The sequence below is a fragment of the Cervus canadensis genome, chromosome 12 (assembly GCF_019320065.1).
Source record: "Cervus canadensis isolate Bull #8, Minnesota chromosome 12, ASM1932006v1, whole genome shotgun sequence".
Taxonomy (NCBI): Eukaryota; Metazoa; Chordata; class Mammalia; order Artiodactyla; family Cervidae; genus Cervus; species Cervus canadensis.
The window spans coordinates 25,887,390-25,906,722 of NC_057397.1; the positions used below are offsets into that span (position 1 = coordinate 25,887,390).

The 19,333-nt window shown below is 40.6% G+C and overlaps 1 protein-coding gene across 5 annotated transcripts in view; it reads right to left on the bottom strand.

The window, feature by feature from the left end:
* The window catches only part of ASPH (aspartate beta-hydroxylase), a 178,318-nt gene that overhangs the window by 27,550 nt on the left and 131,435 nt on the right, over nt 1-19,333 (bottom strand). For 4 of the 5 annotated variants that reach the window (XM_043483586.1, XM_043483587.1, XM_043483588.1 and 1 more), the window contains 4 exons: nt 18,683-18,819; nt 16,174-16,272; nt 13,407-13,496; nt 8,615-8,752 (listed from right to left, as the gene is read on the bottom strand). In XM_043483586.1, the coding sequence (XP_043339521.1) occupies nt 8,615-8,752; nt 13,407-13,496; nt 16,174-16,272; nt 18,683-18,819 (464 nt within the window). The remainder of the gene's footprint in view (nt 1-8,614; nt 8,753-13,406; nt 13,497-16,173; nt 16,273-18,682; nt 18,820-19,333) is intronic. The other variant, XM_043483591.1, reaches the window with a different exon arrangement.

A 19,333-nucleotide genomic window follows, 5' to 3' on the forward strand; every position in this document is an offset into this window, starting at 1 on the left:
TTTTAGGGAAGTTTTCAGCTATTATCTCCTAGAGTATTTTCTCATGGCCTTTCTTTTTGTCTTCTTCTTCTGGAACTCCTATGATTCGAATGTTGGGGCGTTTCACAGTGTCCCAGAGGTCCCTGAGGTTGTCCTCATTTCTTTTGATCCTTTTTTCTTTTTCCTCTCTGCTTCATTTATTTCCACCATTTTATCTTCTACCTCACTTATCCTATCTTCTGCCTCCGTTATTCTACTCTTGGTTCCCTCCAAAGTGTTTTTGATCTCATTCATTGCATTGTTCATTTTTAATTGACTCTTTTTTATTTCTTCTAGGTCTTTATTAAACAATTCGTGTATCTTTTCAATCTTTGTCTCCAGGCTATTTATCTGTAACTCCATTTTGTTTTCAAGATTTTGGATCATTTTTATTATCATTATTCTAAATTCTTTTTCAGGTAGATTCCCTATCTCCTCCTCTTTTGTTTGACTTGGTGGGCATTTTTCATGTTCCTTTACCTGTTGGGTATTTCTTTGCCTTTTCATCTTGTTTAGATTGCTGTGTCTGGAGTGGACTTTCTGTATTCTGGAGGTCTGTGGTTCCTTTTTATTGTGGAGGATTTACCCAGTGGGTGGGGTTAGACGATTGGCTTGTCAAGGTTTCCCGGTTAGGGAAGCTTGCGTCAGTGTACTGGTGCGTTGAACTTGATTTCTTCTTTTTGGAGAGCAATGGAGTGCCCAGTAATGAGTTTTGAGATGGGTCTATGTGTTAGGTGTCACCTTGGGCAGCCTGTATGTTGACATTCGGGGCTATGTTCCTGTGTTGCTGGAGAATTTGCATGGTATGTCTTGCTCTAAAACTTACTGGCTCTTGGGTGGTGGTTGGTTTCAGTGTAGGTATGGAGGCTTTTGGACGGTCACTTATTGCTTAAAGTTCCTTGTAGTCAGGAGTTTTCTGGTGTTCTCAGGTTTTGGGCTTAAGTTTCCTGCCTCTGGATTTCAGTTTTATTCTTCCTGTAGTCTCAGGACTTCTCCAACTATACAGCACTGATAATAAAACTTCTAGGTTAATGGTGAAAAGATTCTCCCCCGTTAGGGACACCCAGAGAGGTTCACAGAGTTACATGAACAGGAGAAAAGGGAGGAGGGAGATAGAGATGAGCAGGAGGAGAAAAAGGGGGACTCAAGAGGAGAGAGACAGATCTACGCAGCTGTCTGTTCCCAGAGTGTTCTCCGTATCTCAGACACCTACAAGGATTCACAGAATTGGATTGGGAAGAGAAGGGGAAAGGAAGAAATAGAGGTGTTCTGAGGTAGAAAACAGAGAGTCAAGATTGGGAGAGAATAATCTTCGGTTTAAAGATAGGGCTTCTCTTTTTTTTTTTTTTTTTTTAAGGTTATAGTGTAGTGAAAATGAAAATGAAGAGTAGTAGAGGAGTACTAGAGGACTTTAAAAGAAATAAGAGAAAAAGAAAAATAGAAAATAAAAGAGAAAATGGAAAGAAAAAAAAGAAGAAAAAAGAAAAAAAAAGAAAAAGAAAAAAAAACAAAAAAGAAAAAAAGAAAGAAAGAAAAAAAAATTTTTTTTTCCCCTAATTAAAAAAATCGTAAAAATCTATGAAAATGAAAGTTAAGGAGTAATGGGGGAGTAATAGGGAATTTTAAAGGAAAATAAAAGAGAAAAAATAAAAAAGAAAAAAATATAAAAAGAAAAAAAAATTTTTTTTTTTTTCCTTACTTAGAAAAAAAAAAGTAAAAATATATCTAGGAGTTTCTCTGGAGCTGCTGCGGTCAGTGTGGGTTCGGCTCAGTTTCAGATAGCTCCTCGTTCCAGCTTACACTTCTCGATATCTACAGGGCCCTTCCAGTGAAGTCGGTGTTTTCTAGAGGGATTTTAATCTGTTGCACCAGTCCCTTCTGAAGCGGTTCCCTTTGTTTATTTGGCTTCTGTTTGCCGGTCTCTTCAGACCCTCATTTCCGCCCTGACACAGGCGGGCGGAGGTGGACTCTTATTCAGTCAGCTAGTTCCGTTGCGCTGCTGGGAGGGGCTGACGCTGCGGGGATGGGCTGGCGCTGCGGGGCGGGGCTGACGCTGCGGGGAGGGGCTGGCCCTGCGGGGGCGGGCTGGCGCTGCCGGGAAGGGCTGACGCTGCTTTCTCCGTCTGCCGCTGCTCAGGCTCCCGGCTGTTCTATATGGAGCGCGCCCCGCACTGCGCTAGGTTCCAGCCCTCGGGTGTTACACAAAAGCGCGGAAGGAAAAGCTGCGCCTGCTCTCTGTGCCTTCCCCGTCAGAGCGGTCCAGGCAGCGAGGGGCTTGATGGGCGCACTATCCCCAGGTGTGGCGCACTCACTCCCTTCCGCGGACCCAGTCTCAGTTTCCGCTGGCGCCAGTCGGGTGCGCGCGCCTTCCGCCCTCCGCGTCCCCAGCCCCAGTCCCCGCCCGCGCCGGTCGGGTGCCTGCGCCCTGTGTCTAGCCGCGACCTTCCCCTCCCCCCTGCCTCCTGCCTCCGGCGGGGCTGGGCGGGTCCGCAGCCTGCGACCTCTTCTTGGGACTTTCTCCGTCCCTTTGTTCTGCGAACGGCCGGCAGTGTGTTCCGGCTGGTCAACTCTCTCCCCCTTGGTCTCCCACAGTTCAAGTTGGCACCTCACAGAAGCTCCCTCCGATTGTCCTCAGGGCACTCAGGCCCGGACCCTAGCCCAAGCAAGGTCGCCTAAGACTCCCTTCCCGGGACGGGTCTCCGTCCTTAGCTCTTTTGTCTCACTTTTTATCCTTTATATTTTGTCCTACCTCCTTTCGAAGACAATGGTCTGCCTTTCTGGGCGCCTGATGACCTCAGCTAGCGATCAGAAGTTGTTTTGTGAGGTTTGCTCTGCATTCAGTTATTCTTTTGATGAATTTGTAGGAGAGAAAGTGGTCTCCCCGTCCTACTCCTCCGCCATCTTGGCTCCTCCTCCCCTAAAGATTTTTTTAAAATGTGGATCATTTTTGAAGTCTTTCTTGAATTTGTTACAATATTGCTTCTGTTGTATGTGTTGTTTTTTTTTTTCCCTGAGGCATGTGGGATCTTTGCTCCCTGACCAGGGATCGAACCTGCACCCGCTGCATCTGGAGGGTGAAGACTTAACCACTGGACCGCCAGAAAGGTCCCTTAAAGAATTTCAAATATGTCATCTTTTTGGTATGTTGCTGTAACTGGCATCACATGCCCTTCTATAACCTTAGCCGAGTGTCGGCTCTCAGTAAGGGCTCACGTTTAAACCCACATGGAAACATCCTTGATGGTGGGGTTTTGTTGTGTTTTGCTTTTGCGCCTTGTAGGAGAGGAGGAACTGAGGCAATTATTTCACGTTTGGAGAGAAAGAAACTGAGTCTCAGGTGGGTGAAATAACTTTTCCAAGGAGTCAGAGCAGAGAGCAAAGCTAATCTACTTCTGAAGTTTCCTTTTAAACCACATAGCCATCAAATTCTGTAAATTCTTTGCATTCTCACAGTCATTTTGTTGTCATTTTCAGTGAAAATATCTTTGGAATTCAAAAGTGTAAAGTCTGATTTAGAAAAACAGGATTAAACTATTATATTAATCTTTAGGAACTGCTTTCAGAACTTCTTTCTACTATGATACTTACTTTCCTATAAAATTGATAATCCTCTTACTTTACAGCTTAATTTCACTGTAAATCTGACACTTTTGCTTCTGTCTCAATCCAATTTATTTTAAAAGCAGTTCAGTGAAAATATTTCAAATATTGAATCACACAGGTACAAATGTTGAACCACTAATGTACTCCGGTATAAGTTTTTAATTTTGTTCAGGTGACATTATTCATACACAATGGACTTCTTAATTAATAAAAACCATAGTCTGAGGGAATGCCAGGAAGAGTATCATTTTAATCAATCATTCTTAGACAGTGTCACACCACTGGCAGGTTTTACTGGGCACTTCTCCAACTATAAGAAAACTACAGTATGAAGAAGGAAAACTTATCTATGATGCTATATATTTACATCAGAGCAGATGCTCTGAAAATCTCAGAAAAAGGATGCAAGAATTTCCCCTTTTTCCAGTGATGAATGCACAGTTAGGTATCAAGGAATAAAATAGAAAAGGGTATTTTGAACTATGGTTTTCAGTTGCTATTGGCTCTCATTGCTTTCTCCATGTTATGATAGTGATTTCAATGCATGTATGTTTACATCTAAATAAATCGGATCAAAAAGTTAATCTTAAAAAAAAAAGAGCAAAATTCTTAAGTAGGGTGGCTATTGTCTTACTGGAAGAGATTTCTTTTCCCTTTTCTATTTATAATCTAGAAACACATTAATCCATTTTTGTTTCAATTTCTATGTTAAATACTTCCAAGCCACTTAAGGTTTTCAAAGTTGTTATTTGGGCAAAAAATTACTCAGTTTTAATTAACATATACCTAAAAGAAAAAACTCTACAGGGCTGTTTTTCTCTCAATGTTTTTCACAGAGCTTACACAGCATCTTAACACCCCTGGTGCACAGAATTGCCAAATTGCCAGCTACACAATAAGGCGAACAATGACAATTCAACACAACGGAAAAACACACATTTTGCTGAACATTGTCCTGTGCCTTCAACAAAATTGCACTCTACAGCTCACTGGAACATACAATGAGACTAATTTAAATGAAAATGTGCAATGCATGGCAGTTAATCTTTACCTAAGAGTGAGAATCCGGGTAATTATTCTAAGAGGATCTTGGCTAAACACGGCAGCTATCCCATCTAAAAGGTTTCCACCTTACAGTATGAATGCCTGGGTGATGATTCATGATCCATAATAGTCAAGTCTGTGATTTGAAAATGGAAGAAAATCTCGATGAGCAAGTGTTTGTCAACTAAGTAGTCTTGGCCCCGGGTTCCCTCACATAGAAAGTTCTGCCTTGTCACAGTCATCACTGGCAAATGGTCACTTGAAACTACTTCTTTTTTTTAAAGTCGTAACATGTACAATATTAACATTTCTGCAAATAAAGGTAGTTTGCAAAGTCAAGCTAACTTTACAATCACAACGCACAGGCTGACTGAGATTCTATGCCGCTGCGGAACTGGGATTAATGCCCAGGAATGGCTTTTCTTTTCCTCTTAGTGAAGCGGAGCTTGAAACAGGCAGGGCTGAAATCAAGCCCAGAGAAATGGAGTTTTGAAATAAACACTTAATTGGCTAACAGAAGAAGAACATGAGACACAAGAGCAGACCTCCGTAACTTGGAGGGTACAGTGTCAGGGACGTGAGGATAAGGAGATCTTAGTTCCAATCCCAGCTCTGACTTATTTTTTTGGCTGCACCGTGTGACATGCAAGCTCTTAGTTGCAGCATGTGGGATCTATTTCCCTGCCCAGGGATCAAAGTCATGCCCCCTGCATTGGGAGCATAGAGTCTTAGCCACTGGGCCTCCAAGGAAGTCCCCTAGCCCTGACTTATTAAATATAAGACCTTGGGCAAATTTCTTAATTTCTCTAGTCCTTATTTACTCAAGTGGGTACAATAATACCCATCTTGAAGAGTAAAGGTTAGAAATATTACATACAAAAGTGCTCAGCACATGGATTACAGATAAGATTTCATACAGGATAGCTGTTATGTTGTTATTTCAATAGTATATAAAATTTCAAAATTGGCTCTCTGATATTTCTTAGAAACTAGAAAATATTTCCCTATGAAAACAAGTGAATACATAAATTAAAATTATAAATCATCACAATAACTAATGTTTATGGAGCACTTCCTACTTGTTAAATAAACAGCCATGGAACAAGCACTATTTCCACAGGCATTTTGCACAATGAAAGTGAAGCATGAAGAAGTGTTGTTCACTGTCACATAACTAGTAGGGAATGAGATCAAAAATTCAAAACCAGGAAGTGTGGCTATGGAGGAGACGCTCTAAACTGCTTCACTGTATTGCCATCCACAGAGGAGTAGATATATATAATATTCCATCACATGTAAAAATGGAATATTAGCCACAGAAAAGAATAAAGCAACATGGATGGACCTAGAAAGTATTATGCATAGTGAAATAAATCAGACAGAGAAAGATAAATACTCTATGTTATCACCTATGTGTGGAACATAAAAAAAAAAAGAAATGAATATAACAAAACAGAAACAGACTCACAGATGCAGAAAACAAACGAATGGTCACCACTCTGGAGAGGGGAGGAAGAGGGGCAAGATGGGGATATGGCATCAAGAGATACAAACCACTATGTATAAAATAGACAACAAGGATATACTATATAGCATAAGGAATTATAGCCGTTATCCTGTAATAACTTAATGGAGTACAAACTGTAAAAATATTGAATCACTATATTGCATACTCAAAGCTAACATAATATTATAAATATATTTCAGTAGGAAACAAAACTAACAAAACCAGGCAGTATGCCTGTGGAGCGGATGCTCTAACCTCACTGTATCACCTTAATGTAGGTTAATTAAGTTAGGTATTCATCAACCCCCAGAAACCTGTTTATTTTTTTGAACTACAATGTATATATCACAGCTTCCCATTTCTTAACATGTTTATTGAGGCATAACTCACATACCACAAAATTCGCTCAATTAACTTTTTACAACCCAGTGGGTTTTAGTATATTCTCAGAGTCATGAGCCATAAACATGGTCTAATTTTAGAACATTTCCATAACTCCTTACGCATGAGCAATCGCTCACCCTCAGGGCCTCTTCCTGGCTATCACCAATCTACTTCCTCTCTCTATTGATTTGTGTGTCTGGACAGTTCATATGGGGACTTCCCTGATGGCTCAGCAGGTAACAAATCTGCCTGTAATGCAGGAGACACAGGAGACATGGGTTCGATCCCTGGGTTGGGAAGATCCCCTGGAGAAGGAAATGGCAATCCACTCCAGTATTCTTGCCTGAAAAATCCCATGGACAGAGGAGCCTGGTGAGCTACAATCTGTGGGGTTGCAAACAGTCAGACATGACTGAGTGACTCATACACACACACACACACACAATTCAAATAGGTAGCATCATGTCATATGCAGTTCATTTATGTTGTACCACAAATCTTGGTACGTCTTCCTTTTGTATTGCCATTGAGTAAAATATCATACTTTGTTTATTCTTTCATTCATCATTTAGATGGACCTTTGGGTTATTTCTACTTTTTTATACTCTAAATAATCCTCCTCTGAACACTTAGGTGCATATTTCCATTATGAATATATATTTGCATTTCTCTTGGGTATACACCTAGGAGTAGAATTGCTAGGCTGTAACTCTATGCTTAATGTTTTGAGGAACTGCCAACCACTGTCAAAATGGCTGCACCCCTTTGCATTCCCATCAGCAAGAGCATGGGGGCAAGATATTAGCTCAGTGACATCTGAGACCCATCAGATGTCTGAAAGGGTGAAGCCATTTGTTGCTCAGATCACTCTTACATTTGGAACCTGCAAGATCCTCATGGGGTCAGCCAACCTTCGTGGTCTCACCCTGGGAGGTACTTTCACATGATGTGATAATGGGCTGGACTCTTTATTATTAGTGATAATGTGGTCTAGTGAATTGCCGTGTCTGTTAAATGTTAGGACCCTTTTGTTAGAAGGGATCTGTCTGTGGTCAAAACTCAGGGGGTGGCTTCAGATAATAACTAGATAAAAGTCTTCATTTCCAGTTCTTGGCAAAACCTTCCAAAATCCATGAAATTTCCTGAATAAGTGGAGTGAACTTTTCATGCCCTGGTGGCTCAGATGGTAAAGAATCTGCCTGCAATGAGGAGACCTGGGTTTGATCCCTGGGTTGGGAAGATCCCCTAGAGAAGGAAATGACAACCCGCTCCAGTATTTTTGCCTAGAGCATTCCATGGACAGAGGAGGCTGGTAAGCTTCAGTCCACGGAACTGCAAAGAGTTGGACATGACTGAGAGACTAACACTCTCTCACTCTGTCATTCATAGACTCTCAACAGAGCACACTTGAATTGATGCTAACGAGGTGACTTAGTGTGGGGCACCAGATGGCCGCAGGAAGGGGCTGGTCACCAGAAAGATGAGGTGACTAGGTTGGAACTTTCAGCTCCACCCATCACTGGGAGGGACATGGGTGCTGCAGATTAAGCTCCATAAACACTGGTGAACCACAAGATCTGATGCACTTGCGGGCGGGTGTGCCTGTCCACAGGCCAGGAGGGGGCGTACCCCAGTTCCATGAGGACAGAAGTTCCTGCACTTGGATCCTTCCCCTTCCACACCTCCCCTCGTGTATCTCTTCATCTGCTGTTCATCTGTTTCCTTGATAATATCCTTTATAATAAACTTTCAAGCACAAGTAAATATCCCAAGTTCTGTGAGCCACCCAACACAAAACTCTTTGGGGTGCTCGGTAAGTTTCAAGAGTGTAAAGGGGTCCTAAATTGAAAATCCTGAAAACGGTTCTTCAACAAATTTCTCTCTTCACCATCTAACCTGAACTCTTGTCCGGTGGGATGAAAAGATTTGCTTTGCACTGTTTTCTGCATATGCCCCTGGAAAGAAAATCTATCTCCACCCGGACATTGCTTTGCTTGAGACCCCATCTCTGCATTTTGAGGAGGAAACAGACAAGGACTTGGCAAAGCCAGCACTCACCCTCACCAGCTCAGTGTAGCCTGTCTCCTTGGCGGTCCACCACGGCTGGGCCTTCAGCCCCTGCACGTTGTATAGTGAGCGCTGCCACACGGAGGCAAAGTGGCCCCGCTGGTGCCCCAGCTCGTACCACCTGTATGCCTGGAAAATCAGAAAGGTTGAGCTCCAGACGAGGCAGTCTTACTGTAAATAACCTTACAACTAAAGTCACTAAAAACAAGGTACGACTTTGTGACAATAAACAAAGAGCTTGCTAGTCAGGTGCCCCAATCTGTTAAACACTGGCAAAAATACTGTTCTTTGACTGGGTTTTTGATTAGGACCTATTATTTTAAATAAATGTGTGCATTTTATTTTCATTCCTAGGCTGTAAGCTCTCTGAACACAGGACTCACACTGCACACAGTCTGGTCTCCTCAGAGTGTTCTGCAGAGTCTAGGACTTTGTTCAGTGGATAAATCATTGAAGACACAAAAGGAGACTATGTTTATATTTTAGTTTTCATTTCTTAAATTCTATGTTTCCTTTGAAAAGAAAGGAGTATATTTTCACCATTTTTTTTTTTTTTTTTTTACAGATACCTTCCTTTACTGATTTGGGATGCTAAAAAGGACAGCGATTTCCCCCCGCCACCACATCTGGTGGCATGCAGGATCTTAGTTCCCAGACCAGGGATTGAACCTGTGTGTCCCCTGCAGTGGAAGTGTGGTGTCCTAACTGCTGGACTGCCAGGCAAGTCCCGGACAGCACGTTCTTTTCACATTAACAGTTTTCCTTGTCCACGTGAAGAAAAAGACTGCCCCAAGGTAATGGAGTATAAACCCTCCATTAAAGAAACAGACAAAAGAAAATAATATTCTGAGTTAGCCATAAATAGAATGATAGTCCTCATTAGGTTTTTTAAAGAATGGAAATTTTGTTCCAAGTATTTTTTATCCCTGCCATAAGGGATAACATTTGCGGCTGTAGGCTGTAACACGATACAACTTGCCTCCAAGAAGACTAACTAGTGTTTCTGGGGACAGCTGGCTGCAGTCTGCTGCTCCATACGTCCCCTTCAAATGATGCCTGAACCATATGCTCTCTTGGTGGCCCTCCCCACACAGCCCTGCACCCAGCACATCCCATCGTCTTTAGACTGGAAGACAATTCTAGGATTGTGCTTGATGGTCCCCCCTTTATGATCTGAATTCTGATCTAATGATTGCTTTTGAAGAGTGATTTCAAATACACATCTTGATCAATGAAAACAGGCAGTTACTATCAAGCAGATTAAGAATACAAGAATATTTTCATCAAACTCCATCTTACTGTAGATATAAGAAATAATAACTCTTAAAAAAGTCTTTAAAAATTCATAGGCCAAAATTTCGTTCATTAGAAAAATCGAGTGTGCTAGCAGAACCATCCCTATTTTCAGGAACACTTTTCAGCTCACTACTAGCTTTTGCACAAGTACTTTCATTCGTTCTTTTCTATAACTCCAAATAGTTCCATTTTACAAATGCTCAAACTGAGATTTAAAAAGACTAAACATGATGAACAATCACCCAGGGCATCTGGCAACTTATTCCACTCTCTCTCTGTCTCTCTGATTTAAAAAGAAACTATCACAAGTGATCTTCTTATGTAATTATCTTTCTCAATAATATCTCAAATTAAGAATATATGTACTAATCACTCTTATATGTTTTCCTTGAAAGACATGTAAGTGGTAACCATAATTTCTTTAAACATGGCTCACAGTAGCCTGATTTTAAAAATATAGCATTTTACCTTTGAAATTAAATTGACTATTTCAGTCATTTTTGTCCAATTTAAATTTAGTTAATTTTTCAGTGTTAAAGTGAACAACCATATTAATTACAACAGATGATTTTTGGAAATTCTTACTAATTTTTTTAATCATCAGCAATTCACATTAAGGACATAGTGTTAGAATAGTGAGAAGGAAATTAGTGGAGTTAGAAGTCTTAGATTTCAGTCCTGCACTAAACACTCAGCATGCTGGGTGCCTGGGCAAGACATTGTATTTACAGGGCATGTTCAAGTACCTGTAAGAGCTTTTCTGACACTCAAAGTTGGTACTAGTGCATCAAACAGGGCCCTTGCCATTTAATTTTTTTTTTAGCTGCTCAGCTCCAAGGATCTTAGTTCCCCCACCAGGGATTGAACCCATGCCCCCTGAAGTGGAAGTGCAGAGTCTTAACCACGGGACTGCCAAGGAAGTCCTCTCCCTCACCCCCCACCATTTAACTCTTAGAGAAACAAAACTATGAAATGATATACAAGGAATTTAAAAAAAAATTATCTCCAATTATATAGGGGACATAGTGAATTTAGCCAGATTTTTAACTTTTTAATTTTTAATTGGAGTATAGTTGCTTTACAATGTTGTGTTGGATTCTGCTCTACAACAACGTGAATCAGCTGCAAGTATACAGACATCCCCTTCTTCTTGAGCCTGCCTCCCAGCGCCCACCCCATTCCACCCCTCTAGGTCATCACGGAGCACCGAGCTGGGCTCCCCTTGTTAAACTGCTACTTCCCACTAGCCATCTATTTCATACATGGTGGTGTATCTATGTCAGTGGTACTCTTTCAGTTCATCCCACCTTCTCCTTTCCCCCGCTGTACTCACAAGTCAACTCTCTATGTCTGTGTCTCTATTCCTGTCTTGCAAATAGGTTCATCAGTACCATTTTTCTAGATTCCATATGTATATATGCGTTAATGAGGATTCCCTGGTAGCTCAGTGGTAAAGAATCCACCTGCCAATGCAAGAGACTCAAGTTGATCCCTGAGTTGGAAAGATCCCCTGGAGGAGGAAATGGCACCCCATTCCAGTATTCTTGCTTGGAGAATTCCCTGGACAGAGGAACCTGGTGGGCTACAGTCTATGGGGTCAAAAAGAGTCAGACACAACTGAGCAAGGAACACTTTCACCTCATTTGCATACGCTATTTGTTTCTCTGTGGGCTTTTTAAATTCAAGAACTGTGCTATTCCTTGCATTTTAACGATAATTAAGCTGAAAACACAATCCCATAGGTTCAAATCGCAAGCTCTTAACAATGTGTAGTAGTGAATTGTTTGCCCTTGAAGTGAAGGCTGTTTTCATCTAAGATGTGAGACTAAATCACAGACTTATCTGTTTTATCTGTCTTTGCCCTGGACCATGCGATGTTCAAAGGTAAATTCATTAGTGACGATTACATTTATAGTAATCAGATATGAACATTTATCCAGTGTTAGATACTGTTACAAAGTCTTTCTTATCCTTCTCATTCAAAGGAGGTGCCAGGAATTTACATCTTAAGAGAATGAAGGAACACAAAAGTGACTGCTAATCAGCAATTTCTTCTCCCTTCTTTCTCTTCTTTCATTTCCCATTTTATTCCAGTTGATTGACAGGTAGGTCAGAGGGAAAAGGTATAGATATACAGAAATGGATAAAGAAAACAGTGTCAGTCATCCAAATTTCTGTTACCCCAAATTGCGTCATTTCTTTAGCTGGCAATTACCCAGTTACAAAACCCTTTGCTCCAACGAAGCCTCAATTGTCCAAATAGTACTGAGTTCTTATTAGTTTTAGAAACCAGAAGTTATGTTACCCTCAGATGTCACCTTATTATTGATATATATATATATATATATATATGAAATGCATGGTTACAAAAATCCAGGGTCCCTGGCTCTAATGAGAGCCCAGCGTAGGGCCATGGCATGGTGCAGGACAGCCTAGCAATGTTGTGTGAACCACAGTGGATGGTGAGAGTTTGGGGATTTATATAGTATGATGCCATCATTAATGACCAAATGTTACACTAAAGAAGCTGACACTGAACTCAGAAAAAAGGAGTAATATAAAAGAAAACGTGTGATTTGTTTTAGGTGCTACATTTTTTGTGTCAGTACTGGTCATTATTATAGCTATAGATGTTCATCTTAAACTTGGTATTAAATATTTCAGAAAGTAATTACACAATTAACCAGGTTCAGTCTGCTTAAGAATCAGTTGGATAAAGACTTCATTCTAAAAATAACTACTTTTAAAATTCCAAAATAACATAAATCTAGGCTTCCCTGGTAGGTCAGCTGGTAAAGAATCATCCTGCAATGCAGGAGACCCCAGTTTGATTCCTGGGTTGGGAAGATACCCTGGAGAAGGGACAGGCTACTCACTCCAGTATTTTTCTCTGGTGGATCAGATGGTAAAAATTTCTCTTGCAATGTGGGAGACCTGGGTTCAATCCCCAGGTTAGGAAGATCCCCTGGAGAAGGAAATGGCAACTCACTCCAGTATTCTTGCCTGGAGATTCCCATGGACAAAGGAGCCTGGCAGTCCATGAGGTCATAGAGTAGGACACGGTTGAGTGACCAAGCACAGCACAGGCAAACTATAAAAATATCTTAAAAGATATTTAAACAATTGCAAGGACATCTCTTCATTTCATAAATTTAAAAATATTTTTTCAAGGCAATATCTGTCTCTGTAGATACACACACAGGCGTACAAACAGGCACACATATACATGCACACATACGCACACTAATTTAGGGGCTACTCTTGTAATATTCAGAAACCTTATTGAAAGAAATTATAAAAGTCAAATCCCAAAATTTCTTTATAGTAGGAATTGTTAGGCTGTTGCAAAAAGCATAAACCAAAAAGTTTATGCTCAAAACATTTTTTTTCAGTTGTAACTGTCTCATAGAAATCATTGCCCCCCCCCCCCGCCCCCCCGCCTTATCTTCTATTAAAGAGAACAAAAAGCTCATGAATGCACCATTACCTCTTTGTTTCCAACTCTCTGCATGGCATCCCCCAGGTGAAAATAAAATCTCCCATCATCAGTACCAGGATCCCCAGATTCTATTCCTTCCTGTAGAAAGGACAGTGTTAGTACTTGTGACAGGATTAGATACCAGACTTACTAATCCATTGACTTACTAAATCTTTTCTAAGAACCAGAAAATCATCTCAATATTGTTGTTGTTCAGTCTCCCAGTCGTGTCTGACTCTTTGCAACCCCATGGACTGCAGCATCTCAGGCCTCCCTGTCCCTCATCATCTCCCAGAGTTTGCCCAAGTTCATGTCCTTTGCATCGGTGATGCCATCCAGCCATCTCATCCTCTGACACACCCTTCTTCTCTCATTCTTTCCCAGCATCAGGGACTTTTTCCAATGAGTCATCTGTTTGCATCAGGTGGTCAAAGTATTGGAGCTTCAGCTTCAGCATCAAGGTTGATCTCCCTTAAAATTGACTGGTTTGACCTTCTTGCTGTCCAAGACACTTTCAGGAGTCTTCTCCAGCAACACAGTTTAAAGGCATCAATTTGGCAATTAGGTTACTGGTCAATATTTACAATGCAAAACCAAAAGGAGGTGATAAAGTTCAATGTAACAATGCATTCATCAACAATTAACAGTGGAATAGCCCATTAAATTAATATGATGCTTTGTGAAGTGTCTCTGTGGGAACAATTGTATTTCAATTTCCCAAAGAATTTCTCTGGCCGAGTTTCTATCACATTTATTTTGCTCTCCAGATCTGATCATATGTCATCTAGAGGCTTTTTCCCCCTGAACGAAAATGTTTAGTTGCTTATAGATGTTTGAAATGATAGAGACCCAACTGCAAGTAATCTTTTTTTCCACTCAAAACAAACGTGTCCTCACTTTTCAATGAAATCATTTACAGAGCACATGATAGGATTAAAGCCAGTTGGAATCTTTGAAAACATAATTTTATTAAACAACTCCCATCCTAAAACACTCAGCTGATTTCTATCCCCACTGTCCACAAAAGAACTGAAATTTAAATTTATGTAAAAACAAAAAAGAGAGAAATATTAAAGCAAGAGAATGAATTTAGAAAAGTAAAAGAAGCTCAAAGATAAAACATATTTCAATGTGTAAAAGTCTGCATCTTTGAGGCTTCTGCATAAGAAGCCCATTATCTTTTACTCGGGTGAAATTTTATGCACATAAGGGTGGAAAATGGCAGCACAGAACAGAAGCCTCACTCAGGAGGGGAGAGCTGTGATCCGGGTTTTTGACTGACGGATGCTCAGGTAAACATCCTCGTTCGTTAACTAACCAGCCCTGCCCTCTACTTCCTCATCTCTGTGCCAGGAGGGTATTGTTAGGTCCTTATGATGGCAAAGGAAATTTAAGAGGAATATTTTATATCAGAGAAGACTATGCGCCCACAGGATCATGGTAGGGAATTGGCAGGTTGCTGAGGTCCCGTGACAGTCAAGACAGGCTGGGGGGTGGGGTGTATGCCCACTCAAGGGGCACCACTGCTCAGCTCCTGGGCTGAGATGTGGGTCACATGGGACCTTTCCAGAGAAATCAGAAATTTGCTTGATTATATAAAATCCTCCAGATTTTCAACTAAGGCAAGCAATTAAAATTGTTTTTAAGAGAATTATACCGGCCAAATAGAACATGCAAGCTACTTGTAATCAGTGGGTCACTACTTGGGATCTCTGACCAAAGTCCTATGAAGGAAATAGATCACAAAAGTGGATCATAAAAGTGCTACTTTAAGTTCATAGGTATATAATCAGCTACCTGGCTGATATGGTAGCTACTAGCTAGTGTTACAGGCTTCCCTGGTGGTTCAGATGGTAAAGAATCTGCCTGCAATGTGGGAGACCCAGGTTTGACCCCTGTGTCAGGAAGATCCCCTGGAGAAGCGAATGGCTACTCACTCCAGTATTCTTGCCTGGTCTCCAGGACAGAAGAGCCTGGCGGACTACAGTCCACGCGGTGGCAAAGAGTTGGATGCAACTGAGCGACTAACACCTTCACTTTCACTTTTTCAGCTGGTGTTACTATTTAAATTACAAATAAAAAACAAATAAAGATCATTTCCTTTATGGCAGAAAGTTCTGCTAGTCAGCCCTGAGCCAGACCACATGTGATCCTGGTGAACTGACGAGGATTCCGTTTTTATGTGAACAAAAAATGACAACACATTTTATTCTGAATCTTTCAAGCTATCAGGCTTTTGGGGATTGGATTTACTCAGTCTGCATTTGTTACCTCATTTTGTGTAGGTTTCCATGAAACCTGTTCAAAGTAGTTTCAATGTATAATTAAATTGCAAAGGAACAGTTAATTCATTATTGCTGGGGGATTTTTGCCATAACTAATGCCTGTGGCTGGCAATTTGCTATGCTAGTGAAAATTGAAACGTCTCCGGTCAATAATGTTTGGGTAATAAAAGATGTATTCATATGTCTCTGGTTGATACTGTGTTAATGCATTGCCCATATTTTAAAATATTTTATCAACTAATAACAAGTGCAGTTTTAGGAATTTCTTCAAAATCTTTTCCAAATAATCTCTGCTCATAACACTTCTATCTCTGACACCTTCGATTAAGCTGAAGGTCCACACTGCCTGTGAACGTCATCGTCTGAAGGTATGTATTTTGGTGTTGAAAAGGGTCAGTAGTGCATGCCAGTCAATCTACAATACATAATCAAGGGTGTCCAAATGACTCAAAGGGATCAGAAGAGGGAAAGAGAGGAAGGGAGGGAGTTACCTTTAGATAGGGGATGCTCTCAGCAATCTTGTTCTGTGCCTTCAGGATAAAGCCATAATGCACTTTAGCAAAACCGTCATTAGGTGTCACGCTCAGAACCTAAACTCAAAAAAAAAAAAAAAAACAACAAAAAACAGCTATTGTGATGGACTGTGAATTCTACAAATGGTTTAATTAACTTTGCTGTGCTTGGACTGGATTATGATGCTATAGGTTAAAGTGCAATAGTGTTTTTTCTCAGTGCAATACATTAGACTTAAATGGCCCCATTTCCCCTCAACTCAAAATGTTCAACGCAAAATGTTCTCCAAGAATGAAGAAATGAATGAAAAGGCAATGACCATTAAAGCATTGCTCTAACAATGCAAATCAGCAAAATCTCTATCAATTTTATGACTTCAGTATTTTTCAGGGAAAGACTGCTTTAAATTAGCTCTATTTAAGTCAACTCTGAATGATTATCATATATTTCTTTACATATATGTTTTATGGGCTTCTTTGGTGGGTCAGATGGTAAAGAATCTGCTTGCAACGGAGGAGACCTGGGTACGATCCCTGGGTTGGGAAGATCCCCTGGAGGAAGGCACAACAACCCACTCTAGTAATCTTGCCTGGAGAATTACATGGACAGAGGAGCCTATTGGGCTACCACCCATGGGGATCACAAAAAGAGTCAGACACGACTGAGTGACTAACACTTTCACTTTTGCATACAGCTGCTCCAGGACTCTCCTCTCATCTTCATGGATGAGTCCATGAAGTCCACATCCCACTCACATACCTGCTACTATGACAGGGGTAGGGGTGGGTGACCAGGACTCAGAGGGACCCACAGGGCTGCCCTCCCAGCTTGATTCTTTATGATCACCTACTGCGCTTACTGCAGTTTACATGCAGTGCATAACGGATGCGCAAGCTGTATTATCCTGTTTTAATTAGCAAACTGTCAGAAAATGACAAATGGCTTTATAAGATTTCTAAAAAAGTCAAATTGAGATTAATACTAAAAATGTTACCGAGATTCTCTCTCTGTTTACACACACATACACGCGCGTACACACACACACACACACACACACACACACATAAAGCATAGGCAACAACAAACTGGCTGACACTTCTAGTTCTGCACAAATTCGACAGGACACACTACCAGGACTAAAAATATCCTTATAAATAATGTTTCACATGGACATTATTAAAATATCAATTTTTCAGTGAGAGTGAAAATATTATTGACAGTTAAATGAAATTTTGAAAGGATCTGAAATATTTCATCTTAAAACCTATTTTAGAATGTGGACCTTCTAGAATGTCCACTATAGGTTAGTACATGTATACATAAACATACAATTCACAGGTTTTTGCTTGAACAATTTTTACTGAAAGAGGATACAGTCAAACACGTCTGAAGACTCCTGCTATGGGCAGTGGGAACCACTGAGGAGCTGAAGCCAAGGATGAGGGTCGGATTGGCATTTTGTGTTGATGAAGAGCGTAAAAAAACAAGGCTGGGTGGGGTGAATCTATCCTATTTTACACTAGAGACAATGGGGCCTGAGTTAAATAAGAGGATTTGAAAGATACTGAGGGTGTTAAAAGTAACAGAGATTAGTTACTTGGTACCAGACTGACTCCATGATGGCATTCTCTGTGTTGTTTCCTTAACCACCAGTTCCTGAGCCAGTGCCTGTTTCAATAATAAGCCAGTGCCTGGTTTCAATAAATAAGTGCTAAGTGAGTGAATAAGCACGAGGAGTGAAGGGAGGCAAGGGGCAGGAAGATGCTGGACCAAGTGTGGCTCAGGTAATTGATGGTGTTACTAACAAGGGGGAAAGTGCAGCAAAGTCTCCAAAAGCCAAGGATGTGAGCAAGGTCTCTGCAACCACCTTAAAGTCAGTCTTTGCTGGGACCTCCTTGCAGGTTAAGAATCTGCGCTTCCATTGCAGGCAGCAAGGGTTCAATATCTGATCCAGGAACTAAAATCCCACGTGCCACTCTACACAACCAAAAAAACAAACAAACAAACAAACAAAAACCCAAGGATCAGACAGCCAATGCCTTTGAAAGGAGAGTAATTTATGCCATATACCCAAAAGGCTTGTATTCTGTAGTTTCTCTCCAGTTTGGAGTTTAACTGAAAAAAGTACAAGATAATGTGTTTTTAAGTTCTTGAGTTTTTGAGTTTCTCTTCCTGTCATAAAGAACACTTTAGAAAGGTTATTTGCAGTCTGAAATATATATATGAGTTTAAAAAGTATCACAGTTATAGGTTGAAGGCTTTGATGTACCAAATGTTAGCTAATATTTAAAATCTTCTGATGAAGCAGAAAAAGGGTGACGAAACAAAATTTAGGATATGTTAACTATAATAAGACTTGGATTTGACTTAACTTAAAATAAAGAGAGTGAATTATCAGGCGTATTAAAGGCAGTTTTGAAATAACATTAGAACTCCATGTTCAAAAGACTTTGACTAATTGTTAATAGCAAATTGCTGCCTACTTACCTCTTCATAGACCTTCTTGGCACTGTCATTGTCTCCTATCAAGAGGTACCCAACTCCAAGGTCATTCTTTAAGGAAGTATCATCAGGAAATAGTTGAACTAATTTCTGAAGAGTAAGCAAGGATCCTCTCATGTGACCTGATTTGGTGGAAAGAAAAAAAGAAAACAATAGAAATAAAAATAGCTTTTGTCCACCCTTGTCTTGGCACTACAAATCATAAGAGACTATTCAACAGAGCCTGAAAACCAGCTACTCTGACTCTGTATACTGATAGCTAAGTCCCTCTTAGGATTTTATCCTGCAGCTCTAAGGGCATCAGTAACTCCCATAAGTGGGTTTTCCAGGTGGCGCTAGTGGTAAAGAATGCAGGGGACACAAGGGATGCCAGTTCAATCTCTGGGTCGAGAAGACCCCCTGGAGAAGGAAATGGCAACCCACTCCAGTATCCTTGCCTGGAAAATCCCATGGACAGAGGGCTTCACAAAAAGAGTCAGACACGACTGAACACTCACACACACAGACAACTCCCGTAAGTAGATACTGAATATAATACTGACTACAAATATGTTAAAGACATTCTTATTTTCTAAATTCATCAACATTTACCCTTTATGTCAAATTGTCTCTTGTGAAAGTTTTAGTTATCCATTC